This window comes from Solea senegalensis, linkage group LG1 (genome assembly GCF_019176455.1).
Source record: "Solea senegalensis isolate Sse05_10M linkage group LG1, IFAPA_SoseM_1, whole genome shotgun sequence".
NCBI classification, from domain to species: domain Eukaryota; kingdom Metazoa; phylum Chordata; class Actinopteri; order Pleuronectiformes; family Soleidae; genus Solea; species Solea senegalensis.
Genome location: NC_058021.1, coordinates 9,166,620 through 9,191,415, shown reverse-complemented (window position 1 = coordinate 9,191,415; position 24,796 = coordinate 9,166,620). Strand labels below are relative to the sequence as shown.

Genomic DNA, 24,796 nt, shown 5'->3' with positions numbered 1-24,796 from the left:
GTGCCAGAGACTCTTCTGGCACAGAGTGACATCACATACAGCAGGAGTGACTCTCCTGAGTCAGATGTGGAGGATTAAATCGAAGTTCAGGACAAGCCTCGAGTGTCGTCTCCAAAGGCAAAGTGCTGCCGTAAATGACAAATACTGAGACAATTTGCTCATCGCAAACCTTAGAAGATCCTAACGCCAGCATGTACCTCATTCGTTTAACTGCTACTTAATCATTTTCCTGTGACTGAGGACATTAGAACACAGTGTGTTAGTTAGTGCTCGTGGAGGCACATGAAAAATTCATGACAATGCAAGGAGTAAAAGCACTTAAGAGACAAACCAAACACGCTGGAGAGAGTGAGGTGGAATGGTGGTGGTGAGCTGCGAGTAAAAAGCACAGGAGTGTGCTGCCCTCTAGTGCCAAACACTCCTCCTCCTCCTCCTCCTCCTCCTCTTACAATACAACAACAATATGACACTGTTGAGATCAGAATGAATAATTCATAAATGAGAGGATGATAAAGCAGTATTTCACAGATGTTAGATACGAGGTGTAATTGATCGTGTAGCGCTGATATTAGGAGCTAATCAATAATCTCTTGGATGTTGTTCAGGGTAGACTCTGGTTCAGGCCCAGGCTAGTCTGAATATGATTCTGGAGTCCCAGTTGCAATATTAGGACAATTTAAGCTGGACTGTCATGCTTTGTATTTTAAAAGACAGGTTTTTAGTTGGATGAAGACAATCATTTGTGTTATTTTTCTCTAATGTCATGGAAACGGACTCACTCCTGACTGTCATGAGAAACATACTGATGAGGCTGTAGTTCAGTCCAGTCACCCCGGGGACTTTTAATGCATCTGCTGTGGGCTACATGCATCATTTCAGGGTAGACAACCACCTACTTCCCTTAGATTTATGAGTGTCAACAGTCAGTCGCACCTTTCTCTCTCTCTCTCTCTCTCTCTCTCTCTCTGTCCCACAGATTAGATTAGTAGTGCCAGTCAACACCAGCACACAGGGTTGGTTCAGGTTTAATGTTTAAGCTGTAACTCCCCCTCTACACTCACACTGGCCAATAGCTACTGTGTGTGCTGTACCGAGCACACACACACACACACACACACACACACACACACAGCGTCCAGCTTTAGGAGTGAGTCACCTGAGAGACTGAAGCGGCTGAGCTGAGTGAGCCCTGGTGAAAACTACCACCATTTTACAGAGGGTAACAGTTCCTACGACAAAGACTGACCAGAGAGACAGGCTGGGCTCCTACAGGTGAGGAGGTTGTTGAATCGAGGGGTTATTATTGAAATACGTTATTCGTGTATTCGCGTTTTTGACATGATGCGACAGTGTCATAACTGTTGCTGTGAGTCACAGCTCAACTTAAAGTCCTCTGTTATTAGTCGAGTGGGAGCAGTGCAGTGTGGTCACGGTGTGTGTTTCCCATGCTGGTCCACACACAGTGGGTGAGCAATGGGCTTCCACCACATTCCAGTGGTTTTGAATTGTTCTGGAATATGTGCTGCAAATCACATACTGAACACCTTATGCCACAGTTGTTTGTTTGTTTACATTTCCATAATCAATCTGCATTTACACTTAGAACCATGGTATTCCTGTGTAAGACTATCATACATGTAAGGCCTTTATTTTTAATTGTAACGGATTGTTTTCTAGCAGCTAAAGCTATTAATAAAAGATGATGTTATTTCAACAGTGGATCCAGTGAATACATGTAATAATAATAATATTTAATCTCAACAGTTGGTATAACTTCTATGCAGCATTTCAGTACATTGTGGGTTACTTTGTTTTGCTCAGTATAAAATAGCAGACACAGGGGATATAGTTGAATTATAACCTGGAAACATCACAAAGATGGAATGAGTTTACGTATCAGTTCAATAGTTGTTCATGCCAGCTGGTTTCTGATGCCCCCAGACAATAATGTCAATTTGTTTTTCCTATCACTCCGAAATGAAAGGAGATCTTCCTGGAAAGGTTGGGAAGGTCAAATATGGTCAATACAAGTGTTAATACATCCTAATTTATCTTAGAGAATAATCAACGAGGGTTATCATGTCCCATAATATTTTAAAACAATATTCATAATCTACTCTCCGGAGCTATTTCAGTTCAGGTGTCTGAATTATAGACTTCAGAGCATATAATTATGTGATACATTCATAATTCATCTTTTCTTTTCTTCTCTGCACAGTCTCTCTCCCTCTCTCTCTCTCCCTCTCTCTCCCTCTCTCTCTCATTGAATGACCAAAGTCAGCTTGCAGCATGAGAAGCTGGAGAAAGAAATTCAAGGCTGAAGAGCCTCACAGCGTGACAGAGTCTTCCTCAAGCAAGAGGAACTCCATCGCTGAGCCACCGGTGCCTGTGTGGGTTAATCACTCACCCACATCCAGTATTATCACAGATGATGCTGAAAACACCACATCTAGCACTCCACCGTATGCAGGTGTAGAGGAGGATGACAAAAAAGGGAGCATGAAAGACAGGCTGAGGTCCCTCATCCCTAGGTCTCTGGGGAACATGTTCCATAAACGGTCAGGGGAAAGTGACAGTTGTGAGGACTCTGACATCAGCACTAAAACAATTCAGATCCTTCCTAATGGGACCAGGGTGAGTCCTCCTGTAAGTCCCCTGTTTGAGCGTAAGAATTGTGGAGGCTCACTCGGCAACTCCAGCCAGAACTCCCATAAGCTATTGCTGACGGAGGACTCCGATCATTATGGCCTACGGGAGGACTCTCTCCTCACCAGCATCCACCCTGCAGAGTACTATGCCGAGAAGTTGGAAGTCTACAACCAGAAGTACTCATACTTGAAATCCTGGCCAGGCCTGCTCAGACTTCTTGCTGGACTTGAGCTCCTGTTTGGAGGGATGGTCATTGCCTGTGTCATTGCTTACGTCCAGAAAGACAGCGAGTGGTCCAACGCCTATGGACTCTATAACGGTGCTTATAACAACGGGCTGGGCTTGTCTGGCTACAGCTACAGCGGCCCCATGACCCCCTTCATTCTGGCCGTAGCTGGAATCTCGTGGATCGTTACCTTTTGTCTTCTGGTGGTGGGAATGACGATGATTTATCGCACCATCCTCCTCAACTCCCCCTGGTGGCCTGTAGCGGAGGCTTTCATGAACGTGGCACTCTTCCTCCTCCTCATGGCTGCAGGGATTGTATACCTCAATGACTTAAACCGCGGAGGGCTGTGCGACATGACAATAGGCGTTAATCCCGTCATGGCCAATCTTTGTCGGGTTGATGGAGGCCAGATGGCGGGAACAGCTTTCATCTTCATCAACATGACACTGTATCTTGGAAGCTTCCTGGTATGTCTGAAGATGTGGAGGCATGAAGCCACACGCAGGGAGAGGGAGCACTTTGGGAACAAGGTAGAGTCTTTACATTTTGAAGTGTGGGTGAGGATTTGTCCCAGAGCTGCAAACCTTTGTATAAACGTGCCAGAAATGGAGACGTTAAAGTTGAGTTTTTTTTTCAAATGCAGTTGCTTTGATAACTTCAAAGATCTTACTGAACTGAATTATTCGGAACAGTACGTGTCAAATACTCCTGACCTCACTGACAGTTCGCTTTAAACAGTGATATCCCCAGAACAGCATGGCTTCAAATGCAGATCTATGTTGACAATAAGATGATGGTGAATCTAATCTCATTAGCACTGTGTATTTGATGTCAAATAAGAAAGGGTGGGAGGAGTAAACATAATCATTAAATCCACCTCCTTGATGAAGAAATTCCTCTTAAGAGATTTAAAAAAAAATTTCAGCTGTTTCTCCACTGGCTTATTAATTCATTTATTTATAATTTCTCTGATACTAGCCCACATCCCCCCCAGTCTTCTTAGATACCAGTAATGGCACTGACTCAAAGTGCATTACTCATTTGTTGATTTACATTTTTCCCTTCTCTGTGACCCTTTTAGCACCACGAGGAGTTTCACCAGTCCATCCCTCTGACGCACCCCAAAAAAACACGGATTTCATTCAAGGACGAAATAGACAAGTCTGTGAGTAAAGATTCCATCGGTCCACGGGCAAATGTCCTTGACTCGCAAGAGAACCCGGCCAGTGTGAGGAGAAATACAGCAATGGAATACACGCCCAAAGCATACATAGTGGCAGACTACATCGTGTGAGTGATTTCAATCAAGTATCTTATGGAAGCTTTTTCTCTGTCTACATTCAGCCGCGTCGTACAGACACTTTATGTTTCATTTTCATCTCTTTGTAGGAAGTTTCCGGAGATCCGCTGCGTGGAAGAGCGGGAAAAGTACAAAGCTGTTTTCAATGATCAGTATCTGGAGTATAAAGACCTTCACCGAGACCTCGCCATCACACTCAGCAAGTTCAGAGAGCTGGACGTCATGATGGCACAACTACTGAAAGCTGGAAAAGGCCAGCAGGTGAGGTAGACATGGAGTTTATCGAGTTTATCTAACTGTATTATATTATATTACTGCATATATTACAGAAATGATTTCTGTGACATTGATTCTGGGCTCGTATTCCTTTATGCCATAATCTGTCCAGATTAGAATGTTGTTGTCTTTTTCCTTTAGGATCAACAGAGGATTCGAAGCATTCTGAAGAAATATGAGCAGAAAAAAAGTGTAAGTGACAGGGCTCGGAAACTGTTTGCACACTTAAAACAACAGAATAACTGAGAATATTAACAGTTAACCCACACATGTTTTGGTATTTCCAATATCATTAGCATTTTCCCACACTAAAGCTGACCACTGATGCAATTAATACTGTTTCCAGCATGAAATCTGGCCTCAGCTGAACAGAGGAGATGACACGGGAGTACTGAAAAGATAGTTTCAGGTCATTACGTTTTCATTCACTGATCATTACACTATCTTGTGTTTCTGTGATTTATAGGATCCTTCCTTCTTAGACAAGAAGGAACGCTGTGATTATTTGAAAGCCAAACTAAGTCACATCAAATACAGAATCCACACATTTGACCAGGAGATGATGACAAACGCTCAGACGTGAAGGACAGAAGGAAAGTCGTGACAAAGCAACTTTTTTTTGTCTCTTTCTTGATTCACTGTATGTTCTTAAGTCCATATTCTGTCATTAATGACAACTTTGTTTTTTACAAAATACAAATGTGTGCAATAAAGTTTTTTTTTACATTTTTGTTGTGTAGTATTTGTAGTAACCTTCAACACTTAAGTTATTGTCCTCAAATCAATCAAACTTCATTTATATTGTACTTTTCATACAAATACACAATAAAAGCAGCAACACAATGTTAAGGCCAGGAGGATTTAAACTGATGACCCATTCTACAAATATCTGGTCCTGGAACAATTTCCACAGGTAATGTCACGAGGCGTCAGATGTGTTTGTGTTGTTGTCTTGCTCAGTCAGTTCTTGTGTTAGTTTATGTTTAAAGTCACGTTAAGTTCATGTCACTTTTGGTGTTGGGTTTGATTTTCACTTCCCCTTTTATTTTGGTAAACGTCCATGTCTTCCTGTCGCATTGTTTCTTCATCTGTCTTTATCCATCTCCCCTAATTCCCCTCATGCACTTCACCTGGTGATCCTTAAGTAATCACTCGCACCTGGCCTTGATTCCCTCTTCCCTATATACTGTAGTGTCCCCAGTCCCTCTGTTGTTTCTGCTACCAGAGAAAACATCAGCGTACAAGTCTGTGTCGCCTTTTGCTTAGTTAGCTCTAGTGCCAAGTTTTGTTTTGTTTTTCTACTTCAAGGAAGAAGTGAGGACAATAAAAACTCTTGAATCTTTCATCGTGCCTCCTGTCTCGTGCATTTGGATCCAAGCAGTGTATTCGCCTTCCTAACAAGTAACAGGTAATTATGGTGAAAATCCTCCTGAAAGCTCAGATTTATTTCGTGGTGTTTTCAGTCACAGTGCTGCTGTATGAAGCTGTCTTGCTTTACTAGCACCGTGTGCTTCTTCCACCCTGCCTCCTCTAGTTGTGTCGTGAAATGCATCACTGTGTGCACTGCAGGATAAAGGTCATGGATGCATTCACTGTAATATGTCAGCGTGTCCGCCTTATTGTGAGTGACAACTCCAGCCTGTATGATGCGGAGATTTTCTCAATAATAATAATAAAAATAAAAAGGTTTCATGTTTACATTCAACAGATTGTGATTAATTATTTGTATATTCATCCAAGTATTAATGTGTGAAAATATTACATTATGTCTGTCTTTTATCTGCAGTGAAATTATACACTTCCATGACTGCAAATTATTTTATTCTATGCATTCCTGTCTCTCCCTCTTCTTCCACCCATCTCACTTCCTCATAGAGTAAATTCATAACAGCACAAAGACTCTATGGGCACATAACAATAATCACAATGCAGCTGTAACCAATGCAAACAACATCCAGAAAATCAACTACATATATATATATATATACTATATATTCAGCTGTTAACTGCTATATGATTTCATGTTATAAAAGTAAGTCTTAAATGACTTATTTGTTGCAGTAATCCCAGTCATATGATCTCAATATGAAAGTACTTTTTGTCATGTAATAATTGTAATTTCATGCATTTCAAGGAGGCCTCTCTAATCATGCCAGGTCTACTTATTTACTCAAAATACTGTCTGTACTGAGAAACACAGACAGTTGTGTTGAACGTTTGAATGTAGTTAACCTTTAATAGTTACGTACTACAGCTTTAAATCGTAACACTTAATAATGAGTAATTCATTAAACAACTTGTTCTTATTATTTCAGGTGTGATTGCATTCAGTGAACTGTATGTATGTAGGTTTCAGTTTCCTGTGAGTGAGTCAGAGAGTATGATGTGGGAGCAGCAGCAGCAGCAGCAGGTGGAGGTGAACACCAGGTGAACACCAGGTGAACAGAAGACATTTACTCACTCCGCGGCTCTGACTGTGACTCAGCTCAGCTGCTGCTCCGTCACGTCCTTGCACTTTTATTATTCTTACCGAGAAAAGAAACCTTCACTCACTCACTCACTCACTCCACTTGAAAGGGACATTTTGTTTTATGATGCAGTCGGAGACTCACACGAGCTGTGCGTAATGACGGCGGCGGAGCTGCGCTGGCACAAAGTAGAGCACCGTTTCCACAGAGTTTGGGTAAGTTGTCATCATGATTGCTGACTCTAATGTTATGTTTTTTACAAGGAGAAATACAAGGTAAGTCGTTGATTCATCTATTGTAGTGAATTGTTCCCGGTGTGGGATCAATACAATCGAATCTAAACATGTCAACATTAATCTTCGAGATAGATGAAGATTCAATTCTAAATTATTATTTTTTTTATTGTGTAAACAACAACCTGTCGCGTAAACAACAACAACAACAACATGCACCCCCCTACTCTATGCAACACAGAGAGGGGACACGTCTGTGTGTCCGCCCTGCAGTAGCTGCCTCCTCACATGGCTGCCCCAGCTCGCCTCTCACCTGCTGTCTGTCCGTGTGTCTGTCTGAATTATTGAAGGCTGCTGGGTTGAGTTCCTCTGGAGTGATGAAGTGTGGGTCAGTGATACTGAGCAGAGAGTTCAGGGGATGAGGTGAACGCAGGCCAGCATGCATATGTGTTCTTCAAAACCTAATGAGCCAAGTGCTGAGCAGACATAAGTGGTTGCCCGGACATGTTTTTTTATTTGCTTCATTTAATGTTGCAGTAGGCCGGATCACTGGAAAAGTCACCCCCAAATTGATTGCAGCTCTTTGTCATAAGTTTGTCTCATGTGCAACCGAGGGCTTGAGAGATTTGTTTATTTAATGTAGCATAGGAAGCCAGAGGAGGTGTAGAAGTGCTGTTCTTTCTCAGATCACTTGATTTGCATTATGCTGAAAGGTCATTGTGGAATTATTGATCAACAATGACAAAAAGAAGAAAAAGAAAATCCCTTCTGCTGCACCTATGTTAACCGGGAGCTTACTCATCAAAAAATAGACAACACAATGTTTAGAACTTGGTCATTTGACACCTTCAAGACAGTATATTATACTGTATATAAATTGATGTAGAGATACTGAAAGGCTTTGGTCTTACAATGGCCACACGGATGGTGCAGTGGTTAGCATACTTGCCTTTGCAGCAAGGGCACCAAGAGTCTTTCTGCATGGAGTTTGCATGTTCTCCCCATGTGTGCGTGGGATTTCTCTGGGTTCTCCGGTTTCCTCCCTCAGTCCAGAAACATGCAGATTTGGGGATAAGGCAAATTGGACACTCTAAATTGAGTGTAGGTTGAAAGTGGATGGTAATTTGTCTCTGTGATGGACCGGCACCTGGTCCAATGCCCCCGGCAACCCTCATGTGGAGGATAAAGTTAGAAGATGGATGGATGGTTTTTCAATTAATTACTTATTTTTCTTCTCCAGATGAGATTGCAGTAACATCCATCATGTATGACAGCCCTCCCGTGTACAGCCCACCGTACAGCACCACCTCCCAAAGCTTCTATCCTGCGAGAAGCGTCCATTCCCCTCAGAGCCAGAGTGTCCCTCACACCTACAGTCTCCCTCCAGACTCCTACTATGTGGAGGGCACGCCTCAGCACTTTTACCGCTGGTTTTCACCCCCCGGTTTTGTCAAGACCTTCCAGGGCGCCATCGTCGTCATGTGTTTCGTCATCTTTGCCTGTGTTGCTTCCACTTTGGTGTGGGACATGAATGGATTTGGGTACGGGGGTTACGGTCTTGGGGCTACAGGAGGTGTCGCTGGGACGGGGTCAGGATATTACGGAGGCAGCTACGGATATGGCGGCTCGTACATGACGCCGCACTCTGCCAAGTCAGCAATGATCTCCATGGCAGCCATCAACTTCCTGGTTTCACTGGGCTTCCTGGTGGGAAGTTTCTCACGGTCTCGGATGATTAGGGGATGCAGGTTTTACCTGACTGTGTTCATCTGTGATATCATCTTAGCTGTCCTTCAGGTGAGTCTGCCTTACTCTGAAATAACTACTCACATGATGTCTGCATGGAGTTTGCATGTTCTCCCCCGTGTGTGTGTGGGTTTCCTCCAGGTTCTCCAGTTTCCTCCCACAGCCCAAAAACATGCAGATTTAGGGATTAGGTAAATTGGACACTGTAAATTGACCATAGGTGTGAGAGTGGGTGGTTGTCTGTCTCGATGTGGCCCTGTGAGGACTGGCGACTTGTCCAGGGTGCACCCTGCCTTTTGCCCTTTGCCAGCTGAGATCGGCACATGTGGAGGATAAAGCGGTAGAAGATGAATGGATGACGACATAATACACCCATTCCAAGTGTATATAAGGAAATTGTGGTAGATTTCAGGCAACACAAAAACACAAGGAGTCTTTGGTTTGTCCAGTCTGGATTACTGTAGATACAAGATGGCATATTCTGTGGTGGGAGACCCACTCCAGCTCATTGTGATGATTTTTAGTTTCATGACTAATGAAATTGTAATTATTAATATCAAATTCCACGTTGATGCTTTAAAATTGTTAGTAACTGGAAACAAACTGTGAACCCAACATATTAACACAAGCAGGTGACTATTAACACTTCCAGCTACTTTGAAGCTGCATTATAATTCCTATGCAAATGCATCTCTGGTCATGTGAAGAATACAAGTCCAACATTCACTCTTCATTTAGCGTTTATGACTTTATGAGAGCTGTGAGAAGGAGCCAAAACTGCATAGTTGTGAGTTGTAAAACCAAACAAAACCTGTGGAAAGCTGATTAATAAATCTGCGTGGGCTCTGTTTGGTCTTTCTGAACAGAAACAATGGTACGATATTTGGATGTTGCATTCTTCAAATGAAAACAGGCCTGACTGTGGGAGTGTCTGTGTGTATCTTCTAAACACTACTATACTGAGAAACACACAGAGAGTCATGTGGAGCTGATGGACACTGTGTGAACTTCTCTGACAGAGGTTTGACTGTAACAGAGAGACAATTGTTTGTAATTAAAAGTTACACACTACCAGTTTACAGTGTGGTGGACCTCTGTTTTTAGGGAATCATCGACATTATCTTTGTGATTGGAGTGAATCCAATGTCTCAGAGCTCACAGAGCATGTTGTACAACCCCATGCTCATGATGTGTCAGAACATCCAGGGCAGCCCCAGCCTCAGCGGAAGTGTGGGGGCAGGTTTCCCTGGGGGGTTCCCCATGTACAACCAGTACCTGCACCACTACTGCTACATGGACCCTGAAGAGGTTAGCTGAATTGATTTTTTTATTGTTATTATTATTATTATTATTATTGTTATAATAATCTTACATGCACTATTCTTTTCTGGTGTGTAATTTATTTGTATCCCCCCTCAGGCTGTAGGATTAGTGTTGGGTCTGATGGTGGTGTTGGCTCTGTCTCTGTCCGCTTACTACGCATACAAGACCCGCAGCAAGATTTGGCGCCATGGAAAGGCTAACATCTACTGGGACAATCCAGTGGTCAGACCATCGGAGGGGCAGGAGGTGCTGGACTGGGTCAGTCAAATTTCTGTCTCTACTATCATGTATTTCTTCATGCGCTATTTTAACAGTGCAGGCCAAGCTTCTTTGAGTCATGTGATCAAGTCCAGACATTTTCCTACAAATGTTGCTTCAGAACTTTTTCTGCCACCAGGGGGCGTCTCTCGTTGGTGTAAGAAGAATTATATGAAATAATTCAATTATATTATCAGGAAATGATGGTCCCAATCTCTAGTTTCATGTCTTAATATTCTTAATACAGCGTGGTGTCCATTTTTGTCAATTATAGTCCCATAATATGCTTTAGGGCGGGGCTAAGACTCACAACAAGTGAAAGGACAGTATCAACATTACGATCATACTGGTTTGAGATCAGTTGACTGAAAGATTATGTTAAAGGAGTTGATTAAAATTACAGTTAATACAGTTATCTCAATACTTACGATCACATATTTGGACTGTTCTACTTCCCTGCATGTATACTGTGTCATGGGTGAACACATAAGATTCTCATGCCGCTATTGACTCAGTGAATGTTGGTGTTTATCTTCGGCACACCCAGGTTTCACCCTGACTGATCATTAACCTGACCAGTGATAAGAGCTGCACAGAAACCATTTTAAAACAAAAAGATAACCTGTCAACCGCATTGTAGGATCTTCAAAAAAGAGGTCATGGAGGTGAATAACCTCATGATTAAGAGCCTGGTTTCAAGTCACAAGGTGTTCAAAGAGATGTTATCACACACAAGTTCCCAGTGTGCAGAAAGTGTTTTAGCTGTAAATGACTCATTGTGTTTGCAAGTGAAGAAGAAATATTTCATCTAAAATGAAACAAGTACTAATGAAATCAGCCTAACCCCCAGTCATTTAAATAAATGTTCAGTGGTTGTAGCTATGATTCTGTCATTGATGTGTTAAGTGACCAACAAGTGGTTATCACTGCATCAAGTGGGTTCTTGGTGGAGGAGACTCATTTCAAATTTTGTTCAATATGATGATTCACCTACAGACTACAGGGGAGTTTGCATGTTCTCCCCGTGTGTGTGTGTGTGTGTGTTCTCCAAGTTCTCTAGTTTCCTCCCACAGTCCAAAAACATGCAATATGGGGATTGGGTAAATTGGACACTCTAAATTGTCCGTAGGTGTGAGTATGAGTGGTTGTTTGTCTGTGTATGTGTCCCTGCGATGGACTGGTGAAACTGTCCAGGCTGAGATTGGCACAGCTCCCCCCACGACGCTCCTGTGGAGAATAAAGCGGTAGAAGGTGGATGGATGGATGATGATTCACACATACACAAGTAGTTGGTGGTCATGTGTACTGTATACTGTATTTATTGTGTAGAAACTCTAGGACAGGGGTCCCAAATGCAAATGACCTTGGAGCCACAGAGTGTAAAAAAAAAAAAAAGTCCAAAAAATTGCAATTGGAATTTGGAAAAAATAAACTATTAAGCAGGGGTGGGGCAATATGAGCTTACAATTCTATCATGATATTGCAAATAAAAATATTATGCTGATGGACATTTCTCAGAATTTCAAAATAAAAGTATCTGTGTTCATATGGAACAATATATAGTTCACAATAAAAATGTATTTATGATGCAAAATTACTCAAACAACAACAACATAGAACTTGCTATTAAGTGGCGGGCCACATGAAATCGATTGGGGGTTAATCAGTCAGGCAAGTGAAGGAGAGAAGCCACACAGTTTTTCTCATTTTGCTATCGATATTTGACATTACTGGGGGAGGACTGTACAAAAAAATCCATCTCAATCGATTTTTTTTTTGTAATGAGACAACACAGTCAGCCAAATGCTGTACGGTAACATCCATAAAATAAAATAAAACATTTACATTAATTGTACAAAAAGCAGCCAGACACAATTGCTCAATTATTATGAATGGCATCTCACACTGTATTAAAAGCCAAGGAAAGGAGGTAAGTCATTCCAGAGGTTGGGAGAAACGACTGTGAAAATACAGTATGTTGTCACTTCAGTTTGGGTATTCATGGCTGCAGAGCCCTGTTAAAGCTGTGTTTCACAGCGGCAGCCTCGTGTGGTATTTGACAATGATTAATTCATAAGTATAGCAGCGTACAGTGAATGCATCACGTCCACCATGACTCATTATAGAAAGGGAGAAACAAGGTCCAGTGAGATCTTGGCCTACATACTTCCCGTCACTGTAAAAGTGTGCAGCGTGTCACTTCATCAGAATGCAGGTCCTATTCTGGGACACTCTTGTATCACAGTGAAGATGCTTGCCTTGCAGAAAGATATATATAATGTATGTGGAATGTATAATGAATAAAAAGGCTTGCGTTGTGTCTGTGTTGCCTACAGAGCACGGTAGCGTTAAATGATTCAGTCTGAGACGGGGCTGTAACACACCGCTACCAGATTAGACTCCGGGGAACCAATCAGTTTCCACATGTTTTAGCACATGTGCCGCATTTTCATTCAGCACAAAAAGGAAAAATGTAGATTCAACTCTACTATGTTGCTTACGTTGAACAGGACATCCCAACACGAGCGAGTCAAAAAGAAGTAGCAGAGAAGCATGCAGTGTTCTTCCAAAGAGAATACAAACCTCAAGATGGTGCATGCAAAAACACATTTATGTTTTATTTTAATATAATATAGATAGTTAAATACATTTGAAAAGGATGAAATCTCAAGTCAAATCAGTAACAGTATTAATTTGTTACAGTTTCCTACAGTAAAATTATGTAATCATGTCGTATTTGTTCCCATTTTCAAACCAAATTTAAGTACCTTTACTTTTTAACAATTCTAAAACATTTCCAGATCTCCCACTTAAAGATCTAAATGTGAAAATCTCATAAACTCTATGCAGTTTACCACATTAGAAACTGCTTAACCAAATAAATAAATCAGTGGATAAAGCAGGAATGAAAACCCTCATTAGCTGCAGCACGAGGAACCGAAACTGTAAAAACAACATTTTTTAAACATTAAATCAAAACGTTTTTCTTTATCAGTCCTCAGAGTTTCAGCTGTAGTGACTAATGACACTTGATAGAAGCTGCAGCTGCTTCAGCATCATTCCACCACAGTGAATCTGTTTTCCTGCAGTTTCTGTGATTTTTTTCTCCACACACAGAGGATCATCATCATCATCGTCCTCCGACTGCATGTTCATGAGATCTATTTCACAGGCGGCTTTTTCCACATGCTCACATTAGCTCACTAGATCCTCATCCTGTGTGACTACACTGTAATCCAGAAATAGGTCAAAGACTAGAAGCAATTAATAATGCATGATACAGTACGACAGTAGATATGTGAGGAGGAGAGGTACAGCTAGGTTTTTTTTTTAAACTCTGTGTCTCATGTTCGCCTTGGTTCTCCTGAACATGCAGTAATGTTTGTTCCCTTGATTCCACCGTCGTCTTCCATTGTGCTCACGGTGACACAGACTCACACTCTGGCAACACGTGTTTCACAATCTTCCTTTTGTTTGTAGGAACACACTTCCCGAGGTAATGGCTGCTTTTCACTTTTCAGCAGCGTGTGTGTGTCCTGTTACACGCTTGTTACATGTTTTCGAATCCATTGTTCTGTTCAGCGTCTGATGCTTTTGTGACCCCCCCAATTCTGTCACTTCTGTCATAACAGACAGCTAACTGACTTCACTGAGTAGATGAGGGGGATAAATTAGTCCACATGAAAACCGCTTCACCTGGACCTTGTTTGTATGTGTGCCTGTGACTATTATAATACACACATTTGGTTGTTTATAACATAATATCATCTCTTTCATTGTAATAAAAGAGTGAACTGTCATTTTGAGTATGCTTGTATTCACTTTTAAAATTGACCTTGAAAAGAGCTCGAAAATGTACTTGAATCTGACCTTGACTGTATTTCACAACATGAAAAGACAAATAGGTCACATGGCTTTTGTATTTCCTGTTATTTGCTCCACTGCATCAGGCACCGACTGTTGTGGCATCAGAGAGAACAGCGCCTGACCTCAGGGTGGCGAACAGCGTGGTCTCCTATAGCAGCAAAACAGTCAACATCCACAGTGAGGGACAATATCAAAGCAACAGGTGAGTGATGAGTCCACAGTGCGATAATGATGAAATCATTAGAAACTAGAGGAAGGCAGCACATACGTCTGCCAAGGCTGCTCAGTTTCAACATGACCTATTGTGCATCGCCACAAGAATTCATGATCTGCTGTTTAGAATCGAGTGAAGTTGCTCACAAGGCTACAGAAAAACAGATGATTAAAAACTGCAGGTGAAAAGACAACACAACCTCCTTGGCAGATGTACAGTAGATGTCCAAGCGTAACTTGTGCATATTATATTATATACAGAGGCAAATATCTTGTGTCTTCTCTAGTTTCTCTGCTGAGCGCAGCAATCACGGAGCTGCGGTGCCTCTGTGCCAGAGCAGCACGGCCACGCGTTACTCCAGCAGCTCCTCGGACGAGATCGGTAGCTTCCAAAAACCTCCTCCTCCTCCTCCTCTTCAACCTCCTCATGTGGAAAGGAAAGCAAGGAAGAATCTGGAGCCTCGTCCTGCTGCTCAGGAGATGGTCGAGTCTCAGTATGAAACTGGTTACACCACTGGGGACACTGGTAATGAACTGGACCAGGACCATACACTTCATCTTTACAGGTGAGGTACTCCTATGAAAAAAAAACAACAGGGCGTGTGTTACAATTCTCAAAAAATACACAAGAACGAGCTTCATCATTTGCACATAACGAACTAGGGAAAATTACAAAGGCAATTCAGCAGTTGCTGTAGCAATGAAGGTTGTAAATGTACACCTTGAAAGTAAGAGCTTCTTTCTTTTCGATCATGTTGAGATGTTGAGAAGAACCACAGTCACCAATGTCTGTAAGACAAGTCGACCAAATCATTTTATTTTAATACAACTAGAATACAGATAACACACGCTGGGAGGAGGCCCCAGGGAAGACCCAGGACTCGCTGGGAAAACCCAGAAGAGCTGGAAGTAGCCAGGGAGAGGGGAGTCTGGGCTTCTCTGCTCAAGCTGCTGCCCCCGCGACCCGACCTCGGATAAGCGGGTCTACCGCTTTATCCTCCACATGAGGGTCGCAGAGGCCGCTGGTGCCAGTCCCAGCTGACATAGGGCGAATGATGATTTAATGTATTTACTTTAATGTGTCGATCCAGGATGTACCCAGAAATAACCACAGATGAGCAGCGGCAGCAGTACAAGAGGGAGTTTGACTCTGATCTGACCCACTACAAGAGTCTGTGTGCAGACATGGACAACATCAGTGACCAAATACACAAGCTCAGTCGAGAACTGGACACACTGGACGAAGGTTCTATGAAATACCAGGTAGTGAAACACAGTGGGGAGTCATTAAGTCAGTCTTATCCCAAAGTTATTGAATCAAATGGACTGATCCAGTGACTTATGGGCATCTCTTTGACGTTTGTGTGGTTTTTGTCAAGATGGAAAAGATTTTTGTGTGAAGTCTTGAGATTTGAATTGTTCTTTTAAACATAATATCACCAGACTTAAGTGACAAGTTGTATTTCTATTGATAGGGGGTGGCAGAGGAGTATAATCACCTGAAAGACCTTAAAAGGGTGAGTGCAGTTATGTTTGGAGTTTCATTATCAGACTCTTCTAATCCCACTGTAATGTCTATTACTACAGATACAATGTTGGTTTAATATTTGTTTGCTCTTGAATTTTCCTCCAGACACCAGACTATCAAGCAAAGAAGCAGCAGAGCAAACAACTCCGACAAAAGCTTTTTCACATCAAGCGCTTGGTAAAAATCTATGACCAAGGTCTTTGTTAGTGTCTCAGTCATGTGTTCAAACTGCTGAGGATCTTTGAACAGCTTCTCTCCTGACTTCAGGCGCTGTAAGTCAGCTCTGGTTTGGACGCCACGTCTTACCTTCCAGCTGTCAGTCACTAGGACTGACTTTCCTCTGCAATACCCTTGAGTTGTTATGCTTGATTTGGAATTACTGTGTTTCTATGTTCTAATGACTGTATGTTTTTATAGAAGATGAAGATAAAGCGGACAAATAATGTAAATAAAACTATTCAAACACACTTTTTGGAAGATGAAAACACTTGTACATTTATGGAACATGTTGCTCTTTTTATTTTTGCATTCTTCATACATATGTACGTAACTACAACACTTTCAAATAATCTGAAAAAACAAAGCAAAAGACACACTTGTATCTTTTGATTTTTAATACCGTTGCCATACACATTAAGTCAGTAACCCAAAAGATTTTTTAAAAAAAAACAAAAAAACATCAATAGTATACTCATGATTTCTCTTCTCGATGACAGTTTTGTGCGAGTTGTTGCTGAAAAAAGGAAAATCCAGAGACCCGGTGGTCGATCCAGCAGCTGAGTTCAAGCATTTGATTTGCTTGGTCAATGCTGGAACGTATTTCTCTTTAGAGTTGATTTATGGGGAAACAAAACAAACAAATCTGTGAATTTGTAAACTTGCCACTTGTAATATCTGTGTGAGGTAAATCCTTACAGACCCGCAAACCAGGAGGCTCATATTCTCTCTCACTCATAGACAGAGCGTTATTTGGCGTTAAATGTTCTTTACACGTTAAATGTTCTTTACAACATGGTCTTGTCATGTATTACAGCAGAGACTCTGTATAGCATGAAGATCAGCTTCCATTTTGACGGATGACAGAGGTATATTTTTTTTTTCTTTACATGGAAACACATATTGGAAAAAAGTTTAGGAACTAGCAGAGAAAGCAACACTTAATGTAAAAGAAGAAAAGTCTCAACATAGAGATCCAAAACAATATTTTAACATGCAAAATGATAAAAAGTTGGTTTTATTGTGCGTGTGTTTGTACACACTTCAACATATTTTTCAGGGAATTTTTACCTTTAGAAACAGCAATGGTTGTGTTTGATATAAACGCTAATCACCAATGAAGTGTTTGAAATTGTTTTGATAGTTTATTTATGCACCCGAAAAAGAAAACAATGCTCTAAACAATGTTTAATAGCTTAATTCACCGTATTCCGTCAGTCAAAATTCAAATCATGGACGAAATTTACTCGGGATTTTTTTTTTTTTTTTCAAAAATGTACATGAAGCACGTTTGTAACACTCACAAGTCTCATTTCATCCTTCATTAGGTGTCCCAAATTCATACTGAATAACAAGGCAGTTTAAAAAGAAGGCGGTTTCTGGTGAACGACGTTTACAGAGGTTTGTGTTTTGGAAATATCAGACTAAAGCATTCTGATGTCTCTTGAGGTAATTGTCCGTTCTGTCACTCTTCTCGTTTTAATTCTTCTAAAACTACAGCGACCGAGAGCCTTGTGAATGAAATAAATGCATTGCTGACTTGATGGTCAGGCAGTCACAAGAGTCTGTTCATTTCCATCTCTCTGCTTTATGTACTAATTCTATATATATATATAAAAAAAAAAAAAATCATCTGATGAAACTTTGGTGAACTTTCCTTGGTTTTATTTCACTCGTCGTTCTTTTGAGCCATTTGTTTGTCCTCCACTGTTGAGGTAAGAGCAGTGAAATCATAATTGTCTTGTCAACAAAAAGGCTCGTACTGTGTCTGTATATCCAGTCAATGGCGCACCTACTACTTTAGACTGTTCAATTAGGGTCGTTCTAGTCATAGATGTAATGTTACTGTTGTGTGATAAAAAGGTTTCTATATCACAAATCTCCAGTCAATCTCCCATAAGCCTTGTGTGGGAAAAATGTCTCAGCTGACTTCCAGTGACAGGGCAGTTTGTAGCAGGGTGCTTCTGCCCTCTACATGAAACTGCAATGTCTTTCGTCACTATAGCATGTAGGTGGTTACATGTCTGACAGTGAGCGCCATATTGTAGCCCAGCATGAAGAACTGTTCTCTGGCCTGAGAACCAGATCCAGGCTGGCATCGTCTCGTGCGTCTTCCTCCGACAGGTCGTGTGGAGACAGAGGACTCGTTTCATGAGGAGGGAGTAGAGCAGTTACAGTAAAGTACATGAGACAGCCAGCTGGCACTGCAGTTTGAAAGCAACACAGATGGATAATGATGCGTCAGGAGGTCTCTTTATGGGTCCTTGTCGTCACTAATCCCAGACAAAAACCATGTCCATCCCAGTAGAGGGAGCTACTGTCCTGGGACATACGGCCAGCTGATTGAGCTTCCAGAGAGCTGCATGTCACGGATCAGCGTCTCAATGGGCGTCTTTCCTACCAGGCGCATGAAAAAGAGCTGGGAGATGAGGTTGGCGGGAACGGCGCGCAGGGCAGGGAGACGCAGGAGCAGGCGGCCGAAGCGCTGCGGCTGACTGGGGTACTGCATCCTCTCGTACTCCGTCAGAGCCACCTGAGCCTTCTCTTGCAGAGACTCCACGTGGACTGGGTCTGTCAGACCACAAGCATCTGAGCAGGAGGGAAACGTGGTGGTTATTCAATAGTGTGGGCAGGTTATGTAAAGCATCGTGATGAGCCAAGAGCATAGTTGAACTACTGGAAAATACTGTGATGAACAAATATTGTGCCTCATCGTGTGCGCCAAGAGATACAGCAGTATCCTCTCATGATGCTTTCATTGTAGACCATGTTGAATTCCTAACTACTGAAACTAATAAAAGACAATGTAAATGGTTATGATCAATATCAGAAGTTTTAATCACTGATGTTACCTTACAAGGTTTCCTCTTGGAGACAAATGCCCTGAAGTTAAGGAGCTGTCTTATATTTTAGTGTAAGTTGTAATCGATGCTCCATCTATATAGTTAAATTTAAAGCAACTTACATGATTTTTTTTTTTTTTTTACTGTTTTTGTACTACCATCTTCATGTAAACTCTTCCGTGTGACCAATTCCTGTTCAGTTTAATAGTGGCAGTCTAACTGTTTATGTAATGTCTTGTGTCTACATAACAGAAAGCCTGTGTTAAAGTTAAGTGTGAAATGTGAATGACTGAATGTTTCTTTTATGTGCTTTACAGGTCCAAATCGTTTGTAAACATGCCTCACACTGGGCGACCTTATAAAAGTGTCCTCTGTGGGGGTTACACAAGTACCCTGTGTTACAATAAAAGCCGACAAAGCAGATGAGCGGAGGAAATCACCTGGCGAGAACAGTGCGATGGCCTTGAGACAGCTGTACTCAGCCGAGTCCACCTGCAACCTGGTCAGCTTGTCCACCTGGTCCTGGAACACCCTCACCTGATCCATGAAGGAAACCACACGCTCAGCAGACATGGGTGAGGAGTGGAAGCCGGCTGCAGCCAGTAAAGGAGCCATGTGGAGCGGCAGAGCCGACTGGGCCGCATTGAGGATGAACAGCTCGCTCCAGCTCAGCCTCAGCAGGGCCACCTGAGGATTGGTGAGCATGTTTTATGTTACATTTGCTTTAAAACACAAATCTCTGCGTAACGTTTCTTTATGTGGACAAGGTCATTCAAATATAGCGCAACAATCAAGTTTTTACTTTTCTATGAAATTTAATCTACTGACCTGGTCTGAAACAGGCAGCTCAGGGAAATACGGGATGCTTCTGGCCCACTCTACGATGCTGAAGAGTAGGCGGGCAGCCAGTTCACAAATATTATCAATGCCCATGGCATTATCTGGACCGGCCTGTTGGTTGTACTGGTGCCCATAGCGACTGCTGGGATATGGCTCAGCTCGCAGCAGCTGAGAGATGAGCTCAGACACGGGCTGACCGCCGCCACTTCCTCCATTGTTGTAAAACTCACCACCTCCAAGGACACTGGCGCCACCTATGGGAGTGATGGAGGGGCTGAGACTTGCCTGAGGGGGGATGCGTCCGCGTTGAACTGCTGTAGTTTGGTTGGGGGACAAAGGGGAGGAGAGGGGTGGTGAAGCAAGGGACAGACAGAGAAGATGAAGAGGACAAAATTGTGAAGGATGAGGGAGGAGATAACAGAGAGGGAACAAAAAGTTAAAACTGGGTTCTTCCAGTGGTGAATGTCACATATTTGCAGACAGATTTGATTCAGTTAGGAGTGCAAAATAATAATCTTCAGAGATTAAGACTTCAACAACAATTTAGGCTCTGTTCAAATGTTAAACATGCTATTGCACTGACCTAGATATCATCATATTTGTTCTCAAAACCACGCTAGATGACTATGGTTATATAGTGCCAAGAAAGCACTGTAGTCATGACATAAAGCATCGCTCCCAGAAGTGAGAAATTAGAGCAGCCTGCTAAATAGAAAATCAATTAATTTAAAGATATGACTGTATGTTATAAGCAACTCTTCCAGTGTATGTGGCCTTGAGCAAGACACTAGACACAGAGTCTTCTCAAGGCATAGGAATCTTGCTCCGCTAGTGAATGTGACCTCTAACCTCCCTGTGGGAGTGGTCAATTAAAGGGAATTTCTCTGCAGGGAGCCATAAAGTGTCTAATTAGCAAGTTTTATGATCTGGGAGTTTAAAGTAAAATATATCTTAAGTATCAAACAACTCTAAAATTCAACTCAAAATGGAAACTATACAACTCATCTGTATGCACAGTTTTAATTAATGTATGGCATGCATGTTACAATCTGCAGAATATTAAATAATGTGTAGCCTATGCTCCACCACTCCACCACAAAGTCCCAACATTGAATTATTCTTGATGGAGCCAATAAGTCAGAGGGTTTCTGCTCCAGCGACAACCAGAGGCTTAAGGCTCTGGGACGCAGGTGTCTTAGCCCTGTATCCCTCTCAGTCACTCTTATGGAGACACTAGATTAAGGCACTTAGCGCATGGCATTGAGCTGACAAGCATGACTAGCTTTGACGCAATAGGGCCTGGACACCCATGTGTAATGTTTTCTCCTCTCCTTGGAGCTCTTGGAGAAGAAAAGACATGTAGCAAATTTAACTAGGATTGATTTTTTTTTTCACTTGAGCAGCTAATGGAAGTAATACAGAGGCTCTCGAGGGCTCTTCACTGAAATAAATATCAATGATTCCGTTTTTCATATCAGTTCAAGTGCAGTTTCCAGAATTATGATCCCAGTGTGTCTCACAGTGTCAACAATACTGGACAAAGTATGTATGGATAAGAATAGACAGATACCTTCTTTGCGCATGCCAACACGGAAACACTTTTTCAGGCGACAGTACTGGCATTGGTTTCTGTGGTGCTGGTCAATCTGACATTCTCTGTTTGACCTGAGAACAAAAAAAAAATCTGAGATTAAAGAGGATTCTTCGTTTGTGAATTAGTTCCTGCAAACCAATGGAATTATACCAACTTCTCCTAATTTTTACACAAATGCAAAAACAGTCTCATTTACAACAGTTTTCTGGTTTTGATGCAATTTCCAGTGCTGAAACTGTCCAGAACATGACAAGTGTGTAACTGTTGCTAATGTCACAATGAGGAAAATGAAAGTCACTGCAGTGATGAACGTGACTTGATAGAAAGTTGAGTTTCTAAATCCTGATTCAGACACTCAGTTGCCCTAAGATTTTGAATGACTCAAGTATAAATAATTTGAATACCTAGTTGTTTGCTCAATCTTTCAAGACAAGCAAACTAAGGTTACAATATATTGTGTTTACTGTCAGAGGAGCACATAAATCACAATAGGAAGCCTAACTTAAATAAGTTGTAATAAATACAGTTTTTATGTTCATAAATCATAGCAGTAATTGACTAGTCTTGTTAACTTTTGTTGCAGCCATATATCTCTTTTTAGTGTCCATAAAAGTTTTCAGTGGATTTTACTGTGTATATGCCAGCAGTGTTTTTGGTAGTAATTTAGAATTCCTCAGGGAGGCAAAAGAAGTGATGCACTCAAGCTTTTGATGGAAAATGTCCACCATGCTGCCTGGGTTTCATATTAAGATTCTCTTAAAGTCTGACTTGAAAATGCCATGAAACAAGACAAAAAAATGATCACATGAGATTTATTTTGCTAATAAATGACAAACTATTATCACTGTAGCTGGTGAAAATATTTAATTAACTATGAACTAATTAACTGCTGTGAGACTATAATGGATCATTGCAACAATCAAGTAATAAATTAGTTCTTTGTAGGAAACTGACACCCGTTTGTTCTTTGAGAACATTAGTAGAGGTGGGTATCAAACTTCAATGTGTGTGTGGTACTGACAGAACTTCAGGTGTGGTATTGAACTTGAATACTCTGATGCATTATGACCTATAGTGCAGACTCCTGCAGCGGCATGGCCTCATAAAATACATCACCCATAATGCACCGCTCACCTGCAGGTATAGCTGAGATTGCGTCTGACGCTCCTCTTGAAGAAGCTCTTGCAGCCCTCACATGTGAACACGCCGTAGTGTTTTCCGCTGGACTTGTCCCCGCACACAACGCAGTCCACCACGCACGCCTTGTCGTCGTCCCCGGCCTCCATGTCGCTGCCCCCCGCCTGAGGAGAACCGTCCTCTTCCTCCCCTCTCAGGTAGCTCTTGTCCCCCAGCCCGTTGGTGCCCCCGTTAGGATCTCCCCAGCCCCCACTCACCATGGCCATCGCTTGGTTACCGAACCACCGCAGAGAAAAATGGGACAGACAGCCAAGGTTTCTGCTTGCCGTCAAGGTAACATAAATATCGAATAATATGAAAAGTCTTGGGCGGACAGTGTGGAAGAAGATGACTTCTTCTTCACCGTATGTGGTCTAATGTGCTATCGCAGTCTTATTTTTATACTGAAACAAAAAAGTAAGAAACAAAAAACAAGAGCAGCTCAGTCCCCTCCCACTCCACTATGACCTGGAAACAGTCTCCACCGTGGCAACTTTTTAATATCGAGTGTTTGACGGGGTTTCCTCCGTTTTCTGTCTCCTATTTGTCCATCGGTGTCCTCTTCTTGTTTCCTTCTCTCCCGAACGGTTGAAGAGATGCTGCCCGTCAACCGCGTTCAGTCCGGAGACCTTTACCGCAGGGGACAAACAAAATGTCCGTTGAAAAAATGAAGACGCAAACAAATATGACATAAGGCTGAATAAAACAAACACACATCGACGGGTGTCAGTCCTCACAACCTCAGCTCTGACTGTAACATCAACAATAATGGCTGAAAAAGAAGCTCGGTGTTAGCTTCGTGTTAGCACATGCCTGGGGAGACTCTAACCGCCCCTTTCTCATTAAAATAGTCCATACACTTAGTTTTATCCACCTCTTGGGCTAATTGATTATCATTTAAAACAGCTGCCTGGTTAATTATTCACCGTGCAAACCGTGCCAACGTTTTATTACCTGAGGACGAGCGAACGGTCGGCTAGTGTGGCTGTCTGTGCTGCGTTTACGGACCGCAGCTTTCCCCCTCGCTGTACAGCTCCGTGCCATCCAGCGAAGCTGAGGCAGTGAACGCAGCACGCCCGCTCTACTGCTGTAATCCTCTCAGCGGCATTTTCAGATACACAACAAATCGACTTGTCGTCTACACCGCGACGACAACAGCAACACTCTGGTGTGGGTGTCCTTAAAGGCACCACCAGCTTCTGAAGCAGGAGACGGAGGTCACCTCCCTTCCAAAACACCCAGTTGATCTCCAGCACAGGGAAGTGCTCCCTCTCTCGCTCCCTCTTGTTGTTGTAGCACCACGATATCCTCCGTGCTGCTGCTGCCTCTCTGGACAGACAAGAAAAACAAGAACGGGGGGGAGAGAGAGTCTGTCCGCCTTAGTTCCTGTGCTTCCTCCTCCTCTCCTCATGCGAGGCTTCTCCCTCCAGGCTTTTGTCAATGCTTGCCCACCAAGAACTAATGACTTGCGGCCTAGCCCTGTGTGGCTGCTGCTGCTGCTTTCCGTCCGCGGTGTGTTTCTGAGAGTGAGTGAGGCTTTTCCCCTTTGGCTGTGGCTAACAGGAGGCGGGGGTCGGAGTGATGGGTGCTCCTCTCATCTCTCCGCTCCCAGGTTCTGAGTCCACAAATTAATTATTAAATTATGATTCATGAGGATGGCCAAAGCAGGAGACAGTCTGGATTAACCAACATTAGCTTTTTTCCATCTTCCTTCTGCCTCTGTTTTCCCCAACCTGTAAGTGTGTGTGTGTGACAGAGAGGGAAAGAGATCAAGCAAAGCATGGGGGAGGGAGGGTGTGTGTGCTGGGGGAGGGGGCAGCCAGAGTGTATGTACTTGTATTTGTTGCCTCTCAAGGACCTTCTCTGGCATAAACACTGACCTTTTCAGGACCAGTAGACCTCATGGAGACCAAAACCTGGTCCTAGAGGAGCTGGTTAAGTTTAGGGCCTGGATCTAAATTGTGGTTAGGTTAAGGTTAGAGTTGGGTCTTAACTTGTAATGGGTTAGGTTTGGTTAGGCTCTTCCAAATGAATGGA

General features: G+C 42.4%; 2 protein-coding genes across 3 annotated transcripts; one reads left to right on the top strand and one right to left on the bottom strand.

Annotated features, from left to right (window-relative positions):
- The first annotated feature begins 1,110 nt into the window (after nt 1-1,110).
- Nucleotides 1,111-16,593, top strand: LOC122768597. Its single transcript, XM_044024697.1, has 14 exons — nt 1,111-3,408; nt 3,960-4,168; nt 4,268-4,439; nt 4,596-4,646; nt 4,921-5,033; nt 7,539-7,543; nt 8,408-8,952; nt 10,006-10,209; nt 10,321-10,482; nt 14,433-14,551; nt 14,850-15,128; nt 15,654-15,825; nt 16,038-16,079; nt 16,196-16,593. The coding sequence occupies exons 1-14, from the start codon at nt 2,290-2,292 to the stop codon at nt 16,295-16,297; spliced, it is 3,294 nt and encodes a 1,097-aa protein (XP_043880632.1). The 5' UTR covers nt 1,111-2,289; the 3' UTR covers nt 16,298-16,593.
- On the bottom strand, nt 16,592-24,505 carry nr2f6a (nuclear receptor subfamily 2, group F, member 6a). 2 transcript variants are annotated; one of them, XM_044024678.1, is made up of 6 exons: nt 23,714-24,505; nt 22,718-23,388; nt 21,560-21,654; nt 19,978-20,303; nt 19,590-19,836; nt 16,592-18,895 (listed from the first exon to the last, which is right to left on the bottom strand). In XM_044024678.1, the coding sequence occupies exons 2-6, from the start codon at nt 22,984-22,986 to the stop codon at nt 18,621-18,623; spliced, it is 1,212 nt and encodes a 403-aa protein (XP_043880613.1). In that variant the 5' UTR covers nt 22,987-23,388; nt 23,714-24,505; the 3' UTR covers nt 16,592-18,620. The 2 variants fall into 2 exon arrangements, with proteins under 2 accessions (XP_043880613.1, XP_043880622.1); XM_044024687.1 differs by having other exon boundaries at nt 19,978-20,300.
- Between the last annotated feature and the right edge of the window lie 291 nt (nt 24,506-24,796).

Bases quoted from the DNA above. Each gene is read 5' to 3' on its own strand.
- nr2f6a (XM_044024678.1), bottom strand. From the start codon at position 22,986: ATGGCCATGGTGAGTGGGGGCTGGGGAGATCCTAACGGGGGCACCAAC. The intron at 20,304-21,559 runs GTATCTGTCTAT...ACCAAACTACAG, and splicing joins TGTTGGCATGCGCAAAGAAG to CAGTTCAACGCGGACGCATC. The intron at 18,896-19,589 runs GTGATTTCCTCC...CCTCCTGCTCAG, and splicing joins CATCGCACTGTTCTCGCCAG to ATGCTTGTGGTCTGACAGAC.
- LOC122768597 (XM_044024697.1), top strand. From the start codon at position 2,290: ATGAGAAGCTGGAGAAAGAAATTCAAGGCTGAAGAGCCTCACAGCGTG. The intron at 4,169-4,267 runs GTGAGTGATTTC...ATCTCTTTGTAG, and splicing joins ATAGTGGCAGACTACATCGT to GAAGTTTCCGGAGATCCGCT. The intron at 8,953-10,005 runs GTGAGTCTGCCT...CTCTGTTTTTAG, and splicing joins TCATCTTAGCTGTCCTTCAG to GGAATCATCGACATTATCTT.